Here is a 19108-nt window from a genome sequence, read left to right on the forward strand (position 1 = left end):
TGTAGGTCTATTGGTTTGGTGTGTCTTTACTTGGAACGTTATCTTTCATACATGCATTATAAAGGTGCCCGAGGCATAACTTCACTATTGAGGCTTTGTTGAGACAAGAAGCAAAGTGTCTTGTCCAACACTTGATTAAAGTTGTTTGGGCTTGGTTATATTAAAGTCAGTTACCAAACCAGTAGTCTGGTTATTGTAGGTAAGATTCAGTACTGTTTAGCATTTATAATTATACAGTGTATAATGCTTTTTTTTTTTTTTTTTACTGTTGTGCTTTAGCAAGATCAATTCACTAAGTGATGAGTGTGAACGCCGGCATTTATAAGTAAATAAGTGAATGTCGGCATTTATAAGTACTACTTTTAGCCACCAGGTGACGCCAAATAGCTGATTTCGTCAAATAGCACACCTTCTGTCCGCATGTGTTACATTGTCAAACGTACTGGTTACGTTGTTGCAGCTAGCCATTTACAATGTTTACCACAATACTTGTTAGCTATATTGTCTCCTAACCTGTCTGAATAATTTTCCAAACAAGATAGGCTAGAGCCTAGGATACTTAGTTTGCCTTTGTAAAAGTTTAAGGTCAGGCCTATGGGTTTTCCCCGTCACTGTATTTTATGTCCTGTTTGGTGAATAACGAAAGGAGAAACTAACAGACCGTTTACTTTGGTTTCGAAACTAGCCGGACAGCAAAACACCTGTTTTCAGCTGCCTTGTTAAAGCCACTTCCGCCTCACCCACATCCTTAGCAGGCAGCTATAACCAGTAGTCTGCATAGAGGCTAGGGGTGCAAGGAGGAAGTGGCTGTGCAGCTGTAAAATCCTACTGTTGCCTCCCATCATCCCATGTATTCTGCAAAGCGCATTTCCATATCATTACATTACATATCATTACACAAAATAGTTCATGACAATAGTTCATAGGCCACTAATATTGATTGCTTATAGAAGCCAAACCAGTCTAGACTATGATGACACCATTGCAGGAGGACTGTGTGTGTGTGAGAGGGAGAGAGAGAGAGTGTGTGTATTATGTTTTTGGTGTTACTATCCTTGTGGGGAACAGAAGTCCTCACAAGGATTGTAAAACAATGAACATTGGGACAAGTGGAGGCATTTTTCTGGTCGCCACAAGGAAGTCTATTTAGGGTTAGGAGTTAAAGTTATGTTTAGGAGTTTGGGAAATGTGATTTTTGAATGGCAATCAATTGTTTGGTCCCTAAAAGGATTGTAAAACAAACTGTGTCTGTGTGTGACATTGTGTAGAGGGCGGGTTCGGGGTCGGAGTAGTATAGTGGCGGGCGGCGCCTATGTTGCCCCTGCCCCTTCTCTCCTCCGCTGTGGGGCTGGTAGCCTGAACTTGAACACTGGCTGGTGCACAGTTAGTCACGACGACGTCCCGTCCGTGCCGTAGAGCTACACAGTCATTTGGTCAAGGCTATTCTTTATCAACTTGATACTTTTTAAATTAGATTCCGATTTGGAGTGTGGATGCACCGGCCGAACATTGACTGGTGTGATTAAGCAGAATGTCCAGACGCAAACAAGGCAGCCGACCGCAACACCTGAGTGCAATTCAAGGTAAGCTGAGAGGCCATGTCCATAGTTCCCTAATAAGAGGTAGCCTATATGCATGTTATGTATTTCATATACGACGTATTCATGTTAACATTTTTTTTGGTGGGTGGGTGTGGGGTTGTATCAGTCAGGCTATGTTGGTATGCGGACCTTGACATTGAAGTTCAATCATTGATAAAAGTTAATCAAAAATATATTTTTAAAGAGCTGATATATAGGCCCCACTCAGTTTTGTAACAAATAGTTAAAATAAATGAAATATGTTCGTAGGCGACACATAAAAGGTCGCTTTAATTAAGCACAGGTAATAAACATGTTTGACCTGTGTTCTGAAAAAGGGACACGGCGTTAAACTTTATTTCCTTGCTGACCCACTGTCTTTTTTCCCCTGGGTTTTCTTTATGTCTTGTCTGTGGAGACTGTTTGAATTATCTCCTATTTTGTGTTTGAATTATCTCCTATTTTGTGTTTGAATTATCTCCTATTTTGCGAACGCTTCCTTGTGGGGCAGACCGCGTGTTCACGTGTATGACACGGCGAGAGAGGAGATGGATATAGTCTGCCCTCACAACAACCCCACTGACCTCTTTCGCATATCTCAGTTTCTTCAAAAATATACCCTGGATACCCCACACACTTGACTTGTGACTAGGCCTTTATGTAGGCAATCGTAATGATCTATAGTTGTATGTCAAATTGATACACGGCTCTGGTTAAGCCACGGGGTTCTATGATGAGATCGTTTTTTCTTCTCCAGGGCACTTTGGGCATGCGTTTGACAAAAACACTGAAGTGCTCTGAAAGAACATGCAACTTTCTCTGTTCCCTTACGAAGGCCAGTAGAGCGTGTCTAGTTTGACCACACGCCTTGACTATTCAGAGTGTGCGTGCAACCGCGCCTAGCTTGTCTGCACTGAAACAGGAAAGGTGACATTTTTTGAGTAACCACCGGTGAGCTCCTCAGCGCGACTGTACTGTCTGTACCTGTCCTGTACTCGGCCTTGTCCGGGCAGGTGAAGCCCTTCCAAGCGTTAAGGTGTGTGTGTGTGTGTGTGTGTACATGACCTTATTGACTCCCTCCACTTTTTATCGAGTTTTGAGGACCAGTCAAACAACTGTCTGGAACAACTCCAAACATGACCAACAGTCATTAACCATCCCTGTGGTTGGCTGAGTCTACATGGGTCATAAATGAGTCAGGACATGTTCTTTTGTAGCCTACGTTTATGGCTCTGATGAGAGAGACTGAACTTGGAGTTGAGTGTGAAACTAGACTACATCCCTGCAGAGGTGCTAAAATCTAAACCATACATTTAATTTTAGTAATCTCATGTTAGACTCATAACTCTCTTTAGTGATAATGGTTCATTTGGCCTCAAGCCCTGAGTGAATGTGAACATCTTCAAGTCATGGCTACTCACTTTCTCACTTGCCTAGTTGCCTGGTTGTTGAGAAAGTGTGTTGACAGGTGTGAACGTTCGGGGATTGGTATCCATTGATAGATATATATTTTTTACTTTACCTTAAATATATATGTTTACTAAGCAATGATGTCAGTGAAAACTTTTCCAGCCTGCCATCTCAGAGAAAGGAGTGGTTGGGGGGGAATTGGTCAGTGTCGGCTGACTGGAAAAGCCTGACTCCCACTGTGGCGCTGGTGAAGAGTGTTGGCTGGAGTGGCTCAGCATCAGAAGTAGCATTTTAAGAAACGGGGAGGGGTCATTTTCTCTGAAGGCCCTATCAGCAGTTGCCCAATCAACATGGTGTCTCCCATGGTCTCCCTGTTGTAAGATCTTACAGGATGACACGAAGGAAAGAATATACAAGTTCTTAGTCATTGCTATTTTGTTAAATGTTCATCTTCCTCCCTCTGTCTTCGCCACCTTTCCACTAACACTCCCCTGCCCTAATTACTTTCACACTCTTCCCCCTCTTCTTTATCTAACTCCCTCGCTCGTCTTTCCCAGATGCCCCTGAGCCCTCGGACACTGCTGCTCCTTCGTCATTAGAGGAGTGGGGGTCCCTTCCCCAGGTCAGGGGTCGTGAGGAGAGTCGTGACCTGCTGACCTGTGGGCAGTGCGATCAGGCCTTCCCTCTCGCCCGCATCCTGGCTTTCATCCAGCACAAACAGGGGGGCTGCCGCTCCCGGAATCACGACCCCAACACTCGCACCCCTCCCTCCCCAGCCAACCGGACACAGCAACGCGGCGCTGTCACTCAGGTAGAGGCTGGGTTCGTGGAGCTGAGGAGAGTGACGGACAGGTCCAGAGGGGAGGAGCATAGTGTGAAGGTGGAGCCTAACAGAACAGGTGAGTGCTGGCAGGTCGCTAATTAGTTACTTTAAAAATATATATATATTTCTTGCTTTTGTTTTCTTCTCTTCTCCCCCCTTCCAGTCCAGCTCATTAACTGGGCGTTGCTGTGCTGCGGAGGCCTCTGAGTTTGCGACGCGCTGGGTAATTGTGTGGAAAGGTTAGGCAGCAGTGTTTTGAGGCCCCAGGGGGCCCCTGAGGGCTCCAATGCACCTGAGCTCCCCTCTATCTCCTTGACACTCTCTCTCAGGTGAAGTGGCCAGGTAAACACGTAGGGCAAGGCACAGTGCTCTCTGGCCACGCAATAACATGGCCTGCGCTCACTGGAAGATTGGCTGTGCTATAAGCTGAGAGGGACGATGAGATAGTGTCACAACAGGCTGTGGTGTGGTCATAGTTCACAACATGTTTAAAAGGATAATGTCACCATGGTTCTGGTGGGTTTGCATGGCTTCTCAGTGCAGGTGTACGTTGTCCATCAGATGGGCATCCCAATCATCTGCATTTAGATGAGACTTAGGGCGGTAGGTAGCCACTGTTAGAGCAGCAGGTAGCCTAGCGGTGAGAGCGTTGAACCAGCAACCGAAAGGTCGCTTGTCCGAATACTCGAGACAATCAGGTGAAAAATCTATCAATGTGCCCATAAGCAAGGCACTTAACCTTCATTTGCACCAGGAGCGCCATACTTCTATGGCTGACCCTGTAAAACAACACATTTCACTGCCACTATCCTGTTTGTGACAATAAAATGTACTTTTTAAAATGTTTTGTTCATATGCATATTTTTGGAACTGGGACCCTTACACACTCTTTCTCAGACACAAACGCACACAGCCACTTGCACTTCCTTCCTTTGTGTAACGCTCAGGGGACTGCTGCATGTTCTGTTTTCGTCTGTCCGTGTCTTTCTCTTGTTTTTCTCTCGCGGTCTCTCGCTGCCTGTTTTACATGTTCTCTCTTTTTCTCTCTCTGTCTAACTCACTCACTCTCTGTCTCTAGCTGCTTTGTTTTCATGTTATCTCTCTCCATGTCGGTGTCTCTCTCTCTGTGTTTTTTTTCTTCTTCGTGCCCACAGGCTTATACAACAGAGCTACCCACGTGCACTACCCAAGATCTGTACCGTATCTCCACCAAGCAAAACAAGGTCACTTTTAATACCGAAATGAGTCAATGGTGCATGACAACATGTACAGTTGAAGTCGGAAGTTTAATACATTTAAAATAAATTTAAACTCAGTTTTTCACAATTCCTGACATTTAATCAGAGTAAAAATTCCCTGTTTTAGGTCAGTTAGGATCACCATGTTATTTTAAGAAGGTGAAATGTCAGAATAATAGTTGAGAGTGATTTATTTCAGCTTTTATTTCTTTCATCACATTTCCAGTGGGTCTTGAGTTTACATACACTCAATTTAGTATTTGGTAGCATTGCCTTTTAAATTGTTTAACTTGGGTCAAACGTTTCGGGTAGCCTTCCACAAGCTTCCCACAATAAGTTGGGTGAATTTTGGCCCATTCCTCCTGACAGAGCTGGTGTAACTAAGTCAGGTTTGTAGGCCTCCTTGCTCGCACATGCTTTTTCAGTTCCTCCCACAAATCTTCTATAGGATTGTGGTCAGGGCTTTATGATGGCCACTCCAATACCTTGACTTTGTTGTCCTTCAGCCTTTTTGCCACAACTGTGGATATATGCTTGGGGTCATTCTCCATTTGGAAGACCCATTTGCGACCAAGCTTTAACTTCCTAACTGATGTCTTGAGATGTTGCTTCAATGTATCCACATCATTTTCTTTCCTCATGATACCATCTATTTTGTGAAGTGCACCAATCCCTCCTGCAGCAAAGCACCCCCACAACATGATGCTGCCACCCCCGTGCTTGACGGTTGGGATGGTGTTCTTCGGCTTGCAAGCATCCCCCTTTTTCCTCCAAACATAACGATGGACATTATGGCCAAACAGTTCTATTTTTGTTTCATCAGACCAGAGGACATTTCTCCAAAAAGTACGATCTTTGTCCCCATGTGCAGTTGCAAACCGCAGTCTGGCTTTTTTATGGCGGTTTTGGAGCAGTGGGTTCTTCCTTGCCGAGTGGCCTTTCAGGTTATGTCTATATATGACTCATTTTACTGTGGATATAGATACTTTTCTACCTGTTTCCTCCAGCATCTTCACAGGGTCCTTTGCTGCTGTTCTGGGATTGATTTGCACTTTTCGCACCCAAGTACGTTCATCTCTAGGAGACAGAATGCGTCTCCTTCCTGAGCGGTATGACGGCACCCGGACTATTACATTGTACACTGCTGCTACTTGCTGTTTATTGTCTATGCATAGTCACTTCACCATTACCCATATGTACAAATACATCTAACCTGTACCCCCGCACACTTGACTCGGTACTGGTACCCCCTGTATATAGCCTCGTTATTGTGTTACTTTTATTTCACAGTATTGATGTCTTCACTATTATTCTACAATTATTCCACACTGATGTTGGAATAATACGGCGATATTGTGAAAATGACGACAATTCTCTATTGGTGTGAGAGCGGTTTTAAAAAGACCACCTGAAATTTCAGCCTGTTTTGGTGGGATGGAGTTGTTTCCAACCTCTCTGCCAATAACAGCTAGTTTTCAGTTTTCCCTCCCCACTCAGACCACTCCTAGACAGTCCTAGTTAAATTCTTGCTTGACAAATTGCTCTTTGCTAAGAAGCTATTTTTGTTTCTTTTTTGACCATTTTAATTGAAAACAATGACAGTAAGGCACTACATTTTTACCCAGAAATGATTTGATATTGGAATAAAAAACGTCTGCATTGGACCTTTTTTTGAAGTAACTCAAGTTAAATGTTTTTGTATTTGGTATGCTAGGATTTAATACAGTACTGTAGGCGCTATGTGTTGTGGGTCTTTCTGACCGTGGGAAGGAGAGTGAATATGCAGTAGAGGTGAGTGGGTAAAATCACTGGGGAAGCCCCATCCACAAAAAACATTACAACCTATGTGAAAAGATGAAATTGCATTGTTTGATCTATTACCTAGTAGTTCATATGCCTTGTGACAGTGAGATAGGTCGGTCTCACTGACTACTGTTCATTTGTATGAACTCTGACCCACCCATTTCATTCACAATAAATCATCACTGATATGGTAGCTAAATTATTCTCACTTTTTCTACACAGTAAATGGTATCTTTGCACTGGCACAAGGGAGAAATGTATGTTTGTTTTGATAGTTCAAACGTTTGGGGCCACTTAGAAATGTCCTTGTTTTTGAAATAAATTTTAAATAACATCAAATTGATCAGAAGACATTGTTAATGTTGTAAATGACTATTGTAGCTGGAAACGGTCTATTTAAAAAAAAAAAAAAAAAACGATTAAATTTTTTTTTTAATGGAATATCTACATAGGCGTACAGAGGCCCATTATCATCAACCATCACTCCTGTGTTAAAATGACACGTTGTGTTAGCTAATCCAAGTTTACCATTTTAAAAGGCTAATTGATCATTTAGAAAACCCTTTTGCAATTATGTTAGCACAGCTGAAAACTGTTGTGCAGATTTAAAGAAGCAATAAAACGGGCCTTCTTTAGACTAGTTGAGTATCTGGAGCATCAGCATTTGTGGGTTCAATTACAGGCTCAAAATGACTAGAAACAAAGAGCATTCTTCTGAAACTCGTCAATGTATTCTTGTTCTGAGAAATAAAGGCTATTCCATGCAAGAAATTGCCCCACACTTTTGAACGGTAGTGTGTGATATACACCTATGGCCGAAACAATAAGAAGACAGTGGCAGAATAAATTCAACCACACCTTTTGTTTCATCCCTGTCCAGTGAAGTCCACAAAGCATATGGCTTTACATGACCTACAGCATGGTCAAGGACGTTACTGCTTCTGACATTTTCGGACTACTAAACAACTATTGATTTAGAACGACAGAGTTTCCGCAAGTCACAAAGAAAACTGGAGCTGCCTCCACTATTCCAGCACCATTTCAACATCAAATCACCTCTGCTTAGTCTAATACAGTGACAACTAATAGATACCAAAAACAATTTGGTTCAATGTAAGCTAAATATGATGTCCATGGTTCTAATTTCTTGTGTGTGCGCTCGTTCGTTGAAGTACAACATTTTTTTGGACTCACCCTGCCGTCCTCTTTCATGTTGACTAAATGGTCTATGACTCTGTCATACAGGAAACGCTTAAAAAAATTTGTTGTCCTAGGCTACTTGGCTAAAATGCTTACGCACTAGCCCTAACATCCTTTCATGGGCAACCATGTGCCAGGCCGATGTGATTAGAGTGAAGCCAAATCCAAACTGAATTCACTTGACTTTTTTGTTGTTGGTTGTTCCAGGACCATTCACAGTTGAGTACAGTCAGTTTAGCTCAATGCTGATTGACTATTGTTTTATACTTTTATATCAAGGGGGCGCGAAATACTCACTGACTTCCCTTGCATTCAGTGCTATGGTCGGCAACAGTCCTATTTTTAAATGTTTTGTAGAAGCCTGGCTTCCCTTGGCTTCCATGAATACATGCCACAGTGAATGTCTGAGGAAGATGACTCAAAGTGAAAGAGCAGTTATCCCACAACGGATAGGTGTCCCTTCACACTAGTGTGTGTGTGTGTGTGTGTGTGTGTGTGTGTGTGTGTGTGTGTGATAGAGAGAGATGGAAGAATGTGATAGATTATTATGATGTCTCATTTTATTTGGTATTCTAGTTTTTTTTTTTTTCTCATCTCTAACATTATTCTCCCCCCTCAACTTCAACAGACTCTCTCGCTTGCCCTCTTCCAATCTCCCCCCCACACTCTTTTCTCCTCCCTCTCCCTCTCTCGGGAGAAGCGATTCTGCCTGCTGCTCGTTAGTACTCCTAGCCAATCTGCATTTTTAATTAGCACTTATTGCTTCTGCTTAATATTCAAGTGCGACCCCCCCCCCCCCCCCCGGGCCAAATGGGAATCGTTACAAAAAAGAGAGCGAATGAGAAACCGTCTGGGTGTTGTGTTTCACTCCAGGACCCCGAGATAATATCCCCCCCCCCCCCCCCTCGGGGAGAGATTTGGAGGGTTAGGGAGGGTGGGAGGATGGGTCTGAAGTACAATCCAAGGGGTGACATTTTTGTGGTGTTTCTCGACCGGCACTGCTACATCCTTTTAAAAAAAAAACATCTCATCTTATCAACTTCTCTCCTACTCTACTCATCTCTTCGGGCTAAGTTTAAGGATGTGTCCACCACGTCTCCCATCCTTTCCAGGCAGGGAGACGGCGAGAGAGAGTTGCTTTCTTTTTCATATTTTCTCTCCTCCCCCTCCAGTAAAATACAGAAGGATTTTGACTTCAGGAAACAAGAAAGAGGCTTATACCAGAATCGGCTTTGAACCATTACAAAAAAATAGAACAGCCCCCCCCCCCCCCCCCCCCCCCCCCCTCAATATTTGAGGATCTTCTTTCCAATTTAGATTTATGCAAAAAGGCCTCATTTGTCAAGCTGGCTGAGTCAGTCCCTGATTTACATAAAGCCTTCGTTTTCTCGGTTCCGCTAATTAGCAATTTGCAGCTTAATTGGAGAGTGGTTCTCGGTTAAGAGACAAAGCTAACCACGTTTAAAAAATGTCTCCAGATGTACTTAACTATCCATCTCCCCTTTCTGCTGGCCTCCGTCTCTGTCCTTCCTTTTTTTATCTTTCATCTTTCATCTCTCCCTTGCTTCTGGTCCAATCAACAGCCTTCGCTATCTCCGTGTCCCTCTCTCCTTGGCTTCTGTCTCAAGAAGGAAGAGAGGCAGGAAGAATGCATTTTTAAAATATATTTTTGAACTTCAGACTACCTTGTCCTGTAGACCTGACCCAGAGAATGTTAAGCATCTTCCCACTTGCTGTAGTCATTCACTCTTGACTGACTGAACAAGCTTAGTTTCTCTGCACCTAACCATTGTCCTAACCAGACTGCCTTTTCGTGCTATGTTCCTTTTTGTATTCTAGCTATCCACAATAGTTCCCACTGTCTGATGTGTGCTGTTTTAATAAAACCTATTGAGAACCCTTACATTTTCTCAGATCAAGAAAATGTTTGGCTTACTTACTAACTGTTTGTTGTTTCTGTAGCAGAAGAGCCGTCCTGCTTTACCTGCCAGCTGTGTGAGTGTGTGTTGCCCTCTGCCTGGGCCCTGCTCCAACACGCCCAGCACATACACTCCTTTAGTATCTACCAGGAGGACGGGGAGAAGGATGAGGAGGAGAAGACGGGAAGAGGGGGTCACCAGCACTCCAAACCTGCAGCCACCCTGGATCCCTGTCAACTGAGCCACACCCTCGCCACCGCCTTCCACCCTTCCGTTCTGCGTCTGCCCCACATCTTCCGTCCACGGCAGAACCGCAGGCCAGCTTCTCAGGCCAGCTCCGCCACTTCCTCCAGAGAACGACAGACTCTCAACTTCTGTCTGAGAGAGCTGGCTGAGGGCGGTAACACCATCGCTGGTGTTATGGTCCCCTCTCCGTCGCCGTCTCCCCCGGCCGCCTCTTCCTTCCCCCAGTGCGGTCCCATCCAGGTGGGGTTTCCCTGTGAGTTTTGTGGCCAGGGCTTCCATTCCCTACGAAGCCTTTCAGCACACCGGAGGACCCACGCATGTGAGCGGCCCTACCACTGTGGCTTGTGTGACCAGGCCTTTGCCCAGAGTGGTCAGCTGGCTCGCCACATGAGGAGTCACCGCAGAGAGACGGGCGTGGGTAGAGGGGGCTATGAGGGGGTGGGGCTGGTAGGGGAGGATGAGGGGGGTCGGCAGGGGATGAGAGAGAGGTTTGTAATGCAGGGGGCAGGAGAGAGGGTGTTGAGTGGAGCACCAGGAGAGAGGGAGACCTCTGAGGTGGACCTGTCCCTGTCCAAGCATCACTCCCCAGACTCTGGACTGATCCTTCTCTCCTCCCAGCCTGGAGGTCCAGACATGAGCCTGCTCAGGCTGTTCCAACCCCAGGGAGATTTGGCGGACGATGAGGTGGAGGGACAAGAGGAGCCCCAGCACGCGTCCCCCTGCGCCAGCCCCTCAGAGGGGTCACTGGAAAGCGGAGAGACTGGGGGCAGTGGGGAGAGTGGCATTGCCAGCGGAAACTGCACCCCCAAACGGCCGGAGAGGGAGGACAGGGCTCCGGTAGGGTGGGAGAGCGAGCGGGACGGAGAGATGGCGGATGGAGAGAAGGAGTGGCTTGCAGGCGGGAGCAGCGAGGTGGTCCAGGAGTGGCAGAGGGAGAGCGAACGGAGAGGAGGAGGAAATGGCGTCATCGGCAGTAACGGTGGTAACAACGACGGAGGGTCAGGGAAGAAGAAGAAGGAGGAGGCCTGTGAGTACTGTGGGAAACAGTTCCGGAACAGCAGCAACCTGACGGTGCACCGGCGCAGTCACACGGGAGAACGGCCCTACCAGTGTGGCCTGTGCAGCTACGCATGCGCCCAGAGCTCTAAGCTCACACGCCACATGAAGACCCACGGCGCCCACGGGGCCCGCGCCCCGTTCCTGTGCCAGCTGTGCGGGGTGCCCTTCACTGTGTACGCCACCCTGGAGAAACACCTGAAGAAGGTGCACGGGCTGAGCCATGCCAGCGTCGGGACCTACACCCAGGCCAGTGCAGCTGATGTCAACTGGGCCCTTATCCAAATGGATGACAGGGTGGTCATCAAGATGGAGGAGGATGAAGCCAGTACGGACCAGACAGAAAACAACATGGCTGCCATGGAGGAGATGGGATTGCAGGCTGAGGAGAACCAGAAAGGGAAGGTGGATGGTACTGTCAGCCCAGCCGTAGTGGAGGATAGTGTGGGTGAGCTTCCTACTGAAGGCAGTGCGGACGTGGGCTTGGCGTAAACTTCTGGTCCACCTTAGCCGTCATATCACACTTTTGTACACTGACCAAGACATTCAAAAGCACTGGCTTGGACTGTCACTCATTCCAGCCACTTTGACCAACATAAATATCCATAGAATTGTAATTGACCTTTCGTAGCACTCAACTGGGGATGAATTCAAACTGGAATCTAGGTACCAACCCTGCTCTCCTGTTAATTCCCTATCTGTGCAATGCTGAGGTACATCACGTCTCGCCAGAGCTGACAACTAGCATATGCAAACCCGCCTACTTAGACCACAGCACAAAACCCTGACATGCAATGGAAAGGAGGGCGGCAAATAGAACTTGAGAACAGGAAGTCAACCACCACAGTCCACCAGTTCACAGGAAGTTGATCACCATGCTCCAGCACAATATAGGAAGTGGACACCAGTGGTCAATTGATTGGTTCACTCAGTCAACATACTAGTGTTGATTACTAATCAGAACTGTCAAATGTAGAAAGCATAAAACGGCTTGTAATATTATTATTTTTTTTTACATTTTATATATCTAGTGGCATGAGATTACTATGATAGTGAGGCTTTCATATCCTGTTCTGTTGCTGTGGTGACAACTGGCAGGGTGGTTGTCACACTCTAATTCGTCCACAGACTAGTTGTTTGGACAGAGATGGGGTCAAAGGGGAAACAAACCCAAACACAGGTTTCTCAGTATCAATTTTAGATGTGCTTTTGTCACAACACTTGCCACTTAATGTAAAGTTTACAAGGCCCAGCAAAGTTCTGTTGTTCCTCTGTGTGTATTGATGTTTTTTTTTCTAAATGTGTAGAAGTCTCATCTGCTGACGTTTTCCTAGCTTAGCTGCTAAGCATAAAATACTGCCATTTAACTTCAAATGCAACAGGTGTGGATTTATTTCCTTTTGTACCTCATAATTTGGGGGTATCGTTTTCTTTCCTTTGTTTACAGTCATAAAACGCTGGACCACTTGAAGCTTACGTATGCGTGTTTTGCTGCCATTTGAAATGTTTTGAATTTGTCCTTTATTTATGGGCACTGCATGTTAGTGGTTGGCAAATGAAACTACAGGTTGGAGAGCTATAGTAAATGGCTTGTTGATGGGTGGGAGAGTTTTGTGGGTAGCACTGCGAGTGTGTGCAGGGAAATTATTTGGTAACACTTGAACTGTCGGTCAAATGCCTGGCTAACTACAACCGAAACATGACGAGCTGTTTTATTTGCTTGGAAACGGAGCCTATGCCTACGACGACGATGCACGCAGCGGAAGGCAAGATAACTGTGGCTAACCTTTTACGTATAGTGGCTGAGAACATGGTTTGTGTCACCAACTATTTTGTGACTTACATTATCATTATTGATGTCAATATACACTGGTGGCAGGGAACCCTTATGTTTGGACACTTTGAAAAAACAATTATTTGCGTTGTGTATGAAACTAGTGATAGGGTAAAATGTGTACGATTTGATGGACATGAGCGGCGTATACTTGTTCAGGGACCAATGTTATGTACAGAGAATGGCACTCGTAGATGTCGTTGCCACTGATATCGTCAATTGACTGTGCCGTATGCCTCAAACTCAACAGTTTCCCAGAATTCTTGGTTTTCTCTGTCTGTGCTGACTAAAATGAGGCTAACTGCATCACTGTCTTTGTAAACTTGACACCATTTTGTCATTTGACCTGGTTACGAGGAGTCTCATTAAAGAATTGAGGCAAAGCGATCTCTCTCTCTTTCTCGTGTGTGCTTGTGCGCATTTCGGTCTCACACAGTGTAGGAATGGCGAACCCGCTCCTGAAACATCAGACTGATGTAAACGAGCATAGAGGGTCCCTCATCCAGTGCTGTGACATTAAACATTCATACCTCAGGATGACTGAAGTCAGTCCACAGAGAAACGACCCACACAGATCAAACTAACACCAACCCAAAGAGTTCCTAAAAGGCGGTGACGGGACACAATCTGTTGGCCAGTTGAACTTTATGTAGTATGGGTAGGAAGGCTACATATCCAGGGAATTGGGATGAGACGGGCAAGCTGGAAGGCTTCTGGGTGCCAGGGGGTTGAGCTCGCAGGGGGGAAGCGTTGTAATTGCTGACTGCGCCAGCATCCTATAGCCTTGGCCCTGCCCCTTCTAATGAGAAGGCAGCTCTATGATCCTATAGCTCATTAATAGCAAGGCTTTTTAATGAGGTTTCAGCAGGGCGGATGGAGGGGCACCAGATGCGCGCACACACACGCCCACTATCAATTACTATTGTGTAGAGAACCAAAGCCCTTCACTGGACCAGACCCAGAGGAGTTGGTCCGCTCTTCTCCCCAAAGAGGGTGAGAGGGCAGGTACAGCACAGGTGTGGGACAGGTAACCGCCTCCTCTGCTCCCCTTGGAGCCAGGGCAGATATGCTACGTGGGCACTCCTCCGCCACTTGGTGTCTGAATGAACCCAGTTTACGTAAAGGTAAGGCGATACAAAGCAGTGCGGTAGCCACCATGGTAAGTGCATACCTTCCCACCCTCAACTGGCCCTTCGTATTCCTGCCAGCCACCTCCAGTCCACGCCTCTGTACCGGAGCAACAATGACCAACCCTGCCCCTGCCCCATTCACACCTCTCTGAACTTTAACAGACACGGGCTGTCTGCCAATAGAGCAGGGTAGGGTGCGGGGAAATCCATCAGCTGACCGCGGGTGTGCGCGTGTGTGTGTCTGCCCAGGGCGTGGACTTTGAGATCTAATAGCCGTGTCTCAGCTCTACAGAGAAGGCTTTTGTTGGGCCAGGACAGGGAGAGGGGTTATAGGAGGACAGGCTCATTGTAATGGCTGGAATGGAGTCAAACACATGGAAGCCATGTGTTTGACTCCATTCCATTTACGCCAGCCATTACGATGAGCCTGTCCTCCTACAACTCCTGCCACCAGCCTCCTCTGGTTTGACACTTATGGAACACTTCATATGTCTCTGCTGTTGCTCCTGCAGTGAAAAGGTCAGAAAGCCATCACGGTTGTGCAAGACTAAGAGCATTCTGTGTGTGTGTGTACACAAAATAATTCCAGCTGTACCAATTGAAGTGTTTACAGAGCTAACAGCACAGTCATGGTTACCTCCCCTGCCTTATGGCCATGCAGTCATGGGATACATTTATGATATTGTCTTTGACTCTTAGTATTAGTATAATCTCAAGGGGTGAACACATTAACTTTCATCATTGGATGTCTTATCTTAAATAGCCCAGACAGGCATGTAGGTCTGTGATACACGGTGGTATTGTATGGGGCAGGGCTGGAGCTACAAAACATGCCTCTACCTTTAAATTAGAAGTGAGGTTACGCTTTCTCATGTAAAAAGCCAATTCACTTCTCTTAATTATGTCTTAACGTATGCCATCCAATCCTCCTCCCCTGTTCTTGGGGAACAGAACGGAAAAGGGGGTACAGTTCAGAAGGCATGGCAGGGGTGAGGGTTCACACCAAAGGGGTGAGGAGAAGATGCGGGAGAGATGCGTTTGGGAATGACTAGGCTGACCCTTCGTTCCCACGATCTCCACCTCCCTCCCCCCAACAAAGACCACAACGTGAAACCTATAAACCCTGGAATTACACTCCCGCCTTCCACCCCTCCTCTTCATCACCTAACTCTCCCAGCGAGAGTGCGAGAGGATGGGTGAGAGGCGACGCGGTCCCAGCCGTCCATCCAGTCAGTCATTCAACACCACGTAATGAGCAGGGGGAACAATGCATTCAGATGGTGTCCATTCTTCAGGGGTAATGTAATGATATTGAACGGCGGGGAGGACCGTATGAGAGTGGCCGTGCCGGACTTGTTTGGGGAATAGTTATGACAAGGTGGGGACGCTGTGATTCAAGATTATGAGAGAAACTGTGCAGGAAGTCTATTGATATCTGCCATTCAGCTGAAGGACGTCACACAAAGCAAACAGCAAATCTCTGGTCTAGGATCCAGAGGATTTCAATGGACACACAACTGCCTTTACACTGAAGCCTGAAGTTCACCATAATGGCTAATATTACCAGCATTGAGATGTGTGTTTAGTAGTGTTTTCCTAAAGGTGAGTCATGTCCTCAAGAGTAGTTTCAATGAATAGCCGAACTGAAAGTCTGTATCTGCCTGATTGTCTTGAGTGAATTGTAGCCTAATACACTGATCGTACGTCGTAGATGCCACTGTCTCCATCTCTCCATTCATGGTCTACGTCTCGTACTCTTTGTCAGGACCCACGGTGGTCGAAGCCTTGCTTAAAACTTGGAACATTTCAACTTCTTTATTTTCACTCGATTCATCACGCCCCGTCATCATTTTTAGCACTATTGACATAGTGAACATATTTGCTGGAATTCTCTTTGGAGTACTGCCATTTCAGTGGGAACTCTCGTATCCACTGGTTGAATCTCGACCTCTTCCACCCACCTCAATACACCCTTATGACCAGCATAGAGAAAGATAGAAGCAACGTGATATTCTAACCCGCACCTTCACAGTCTCGTTCGTCCATTAGCTACCTATTCATAAGTGGTGGCAGGTAGTCTAGTGGTTAGAGCGTTGGGCCAGTAACTGAAAGTTTGCTAGATCAAATCCCCCAGCCGGCAAGGTAAAAATCTGTCATTCTGACCCTGAACAAGGCAGTAAACCCACTGTTTCTAGGCCGTCATTGTAAATAAGAATTTGTTTTTAACTGACCTGCCTAGTTAAATACAGGTTAAATAAATCAATTAATTTAAAAAATGAAACCTTCAGTGCCACCTCCACCCACTCAATAACAAGCAGTCTGTTAATACGTCCGACACACATGAACATGTGCCCTCTGCACCTGGTGACCCTGGTTATAAACCTGACACTCTCTCCCTCTCTCTTGCTCTAAACACACCTGAGGGCCAGTCACAGGGTCATTCTAGCCCCCTAGCAACACACAAGCTAGCCCCTCTGACCCCAGATCCATTCTTCCAGGACACACACACAAACACACACACACACACACACACACACACACACACACACACACACACACACAGTCTAACTGCCATGACCTGGATGTCCAGCTAAACCAGCTCTAAGGAGAGTAGGCCCTGATTTGTGCTAGGAGAAGGAGGAGTTAGCGATGATTGTGGATAACTCTGCTGTCCACCGTTCGTCTGAGCGTGTCAAAACATGTCTGCTTTTTGAATGACTTTAATATGGATTTTCAGATGCAAAGACGTCATGTACCGGTGGTGGCGTCGGCGTCGGAAGGTTAGTATTCTTGATCATTTCCTAACGTCTGTACTTTGTGTATGATTAAGCACCGGAAAAGGCATACAAGGCTCTCCCTCACTCTCCCTTTGCCAAATTTGACCATGACTCCATCCTCCTGATTCTTGCTTACAAGCAAGAACTCAAAACAGGAAGTACCAGTGACGCGCTCAATACGAAAGTGAACCGAATACTAAGCCACAGGACTGTTTCGCTAGCACAGACTGGAAAATGTTCCGATATTCATACGATAACATTGAGGCGTTAACCACATCAGTCACCGGCTTCATTAATAAGTTCATAATAAGTGCATCGACAGTAACCGTACGTACATATCCCAGCCAGAAGCCATGGATTACAGGCAACATCCGCACTGAGCTAAAGGCTAGAGCTGCCACTTTCAAAGGAGCAGGACACTAATCCGGATGCTTATAAGAAATCCCGCTACGACCTGAGACAAGCCATGAAGCAGGCAAAGCATCAATTCAGGACTAAGATCGAATCAAATCCTACTAAGCCGGTTTTCAGATCAACACCATTATCCCAGACACCCTGGACCCACTCCAATTCACATACCGCCCTAACAGATCCACAGATCGACGCAATCTCTATTGCACTCCAGACTGCACTCTCCCACTTGAACACGAGGAACACCTATGTGAGAATGCTGTTCATTGACTACAGCTCAGCGTTCAACACCATAGTGCCCTCCAAGCTCATCAATAAACTCAGGACCCTGGGACAGAATACCTCCCTCTACAACTGGATACGGTATTTCCTGACGGGCTGCCCCCAGGTGATGAGGGTAGGCAACAACCCATCCGCCATGCTGACCCACAACACGGGGGCCCTTCAAGGTTGCGTACTTAGTCCCCTGTTCACCCACGACTACGTGGCCGCGCACGACTCCAACCATATCATTAAGTTTGCTGAGGACATGACGGTGGTAGGCCTGATCACCGACAACTATGAGCCTATAGGGATGAGGTCAGAGACCTGGCAGTGTGGTGCCAGGGCAGCAACCTCTCCCTCAACATCAGCAAGACAAAGGAGCTGATCGTGGAATGCAGGAAATGGAGGGCCGAGCACGCCCCCATCCACATTGACGGGGGTGTAGTGCAGTAAGTCGAGTGAATCAAATTCCTCTGTGTCCACATCAGTAATGAATTAACATGGTCCACACAAAAACACAGTTGTGAAGAAGGCACGACAACGCCTCTTCCCCCTTAGGAGGATGAAAAGATTTGTCATGGGCCCTCAGATCCTCAAAAGGTTCTACAGCTGCACCATTGAGAGCATCTTAACTGACTGCATCACCGCTTGGTATGGCATCTTCTTGGCATCTGACAGCAAGGCGTTGCAGAAGGTAGTGCACACGGCCCAGTACATCACTGGGGCCGAGCTCCCTGCCATCCAGGACCTCTATACCAGGCGGTGTCAGAGGAAGCACTAAAGTAATACTGTACAAAATGTGGCAAAGCAACAAACTTTTTGTCCTGAATACAGTGTTATGCTTGGGGCAAATCCAATACAACACATTACTGAGTACCACCACTATTTTCAAACATAGTGGTGGCTGCATCATGTTATGGGTATGCTTGTAATCATTGAATATTTCAGGATAAAAATAAATGGAATGGTGCTAAGCACAGGCAAAATAACAGAGGAAAACCTGGTTCAGTCTGCTTTCCACCAGACACTGGGAGATTAATTCACCTTTCAGCAGGACAATACCCTAAAACACAAGGCCAAATATACACTGGAGTTGCTTACCAAGAAAACAGTGAATGTTCCCGAGTGGCCGAGTTACAGTTTTGATTTAAATCTACTTTAAAGTCTATGGCAAGACCTGAGAATGTTTGTCTAGCAATGATCAACAACCAATTTGACAGAGTTTGAAGAATTTTGAAAAGCATTATGGGCTTTTGCACAATCCAGAGACTTACCTAGAAAGACTCACAGCTGTAATTGCTGACAAAGGTGCTTCTACAAAGTATCGACTCATGGGATGTTTCTGTATTTAGTTTTCAATAAATATTCAAAAATGTCTAAAAACTAGTTTTTACTTTGTCATTATGGGATATTATGT

At 46.0% G+C, this 19108-nt stretch overlaps 1 protein-coding gene across 1 annotated transcript; it reads left to right on the plus strand.

Annotated features, from left to right (window-relative positions):
• Positions 1–1357: 1357 nt before the first annotated feature.
• Positions 1358–13496, plus strand: LOC129821821 (B-cell lymphoma/leukemia 11A-like). Its single transcript, XM_055879498.1, has 3 exons — positions 1358–1583; positions 3548–3889; positions 10020–13496. The coding sequence occupies exons 1-3, from the start codon at positions 1532–1534 to the stop codon at positions 11765–11767; spliced, it is 2142 nt and encodes a 713-aa protein (XP_055735473.1). The 5' UTR covers positions 1358–1531; the 3' UTR covers positions 11768–13496.
• Positions 13497–19108: the final 5612 nt, after the last annotated feature.

The sequence above is a fragment of the Salvelinus fontinalis genome, chromosome 24 (genome assembly GCF_029448725.1).
Source record: "Salvelinus fontinalis isolate EN_2023a chromosome 24, ASM2944872v1, whole genome shotgun sequence".
In the NCBI taxonomy this organism is placed as follows: domain Eukaryota; kingdom Metazoa; phylum Chordata; class Actinopteri; order Salmoniformes; family Salmonidae; genus Salvelinus; species Salvelinus fontinalis.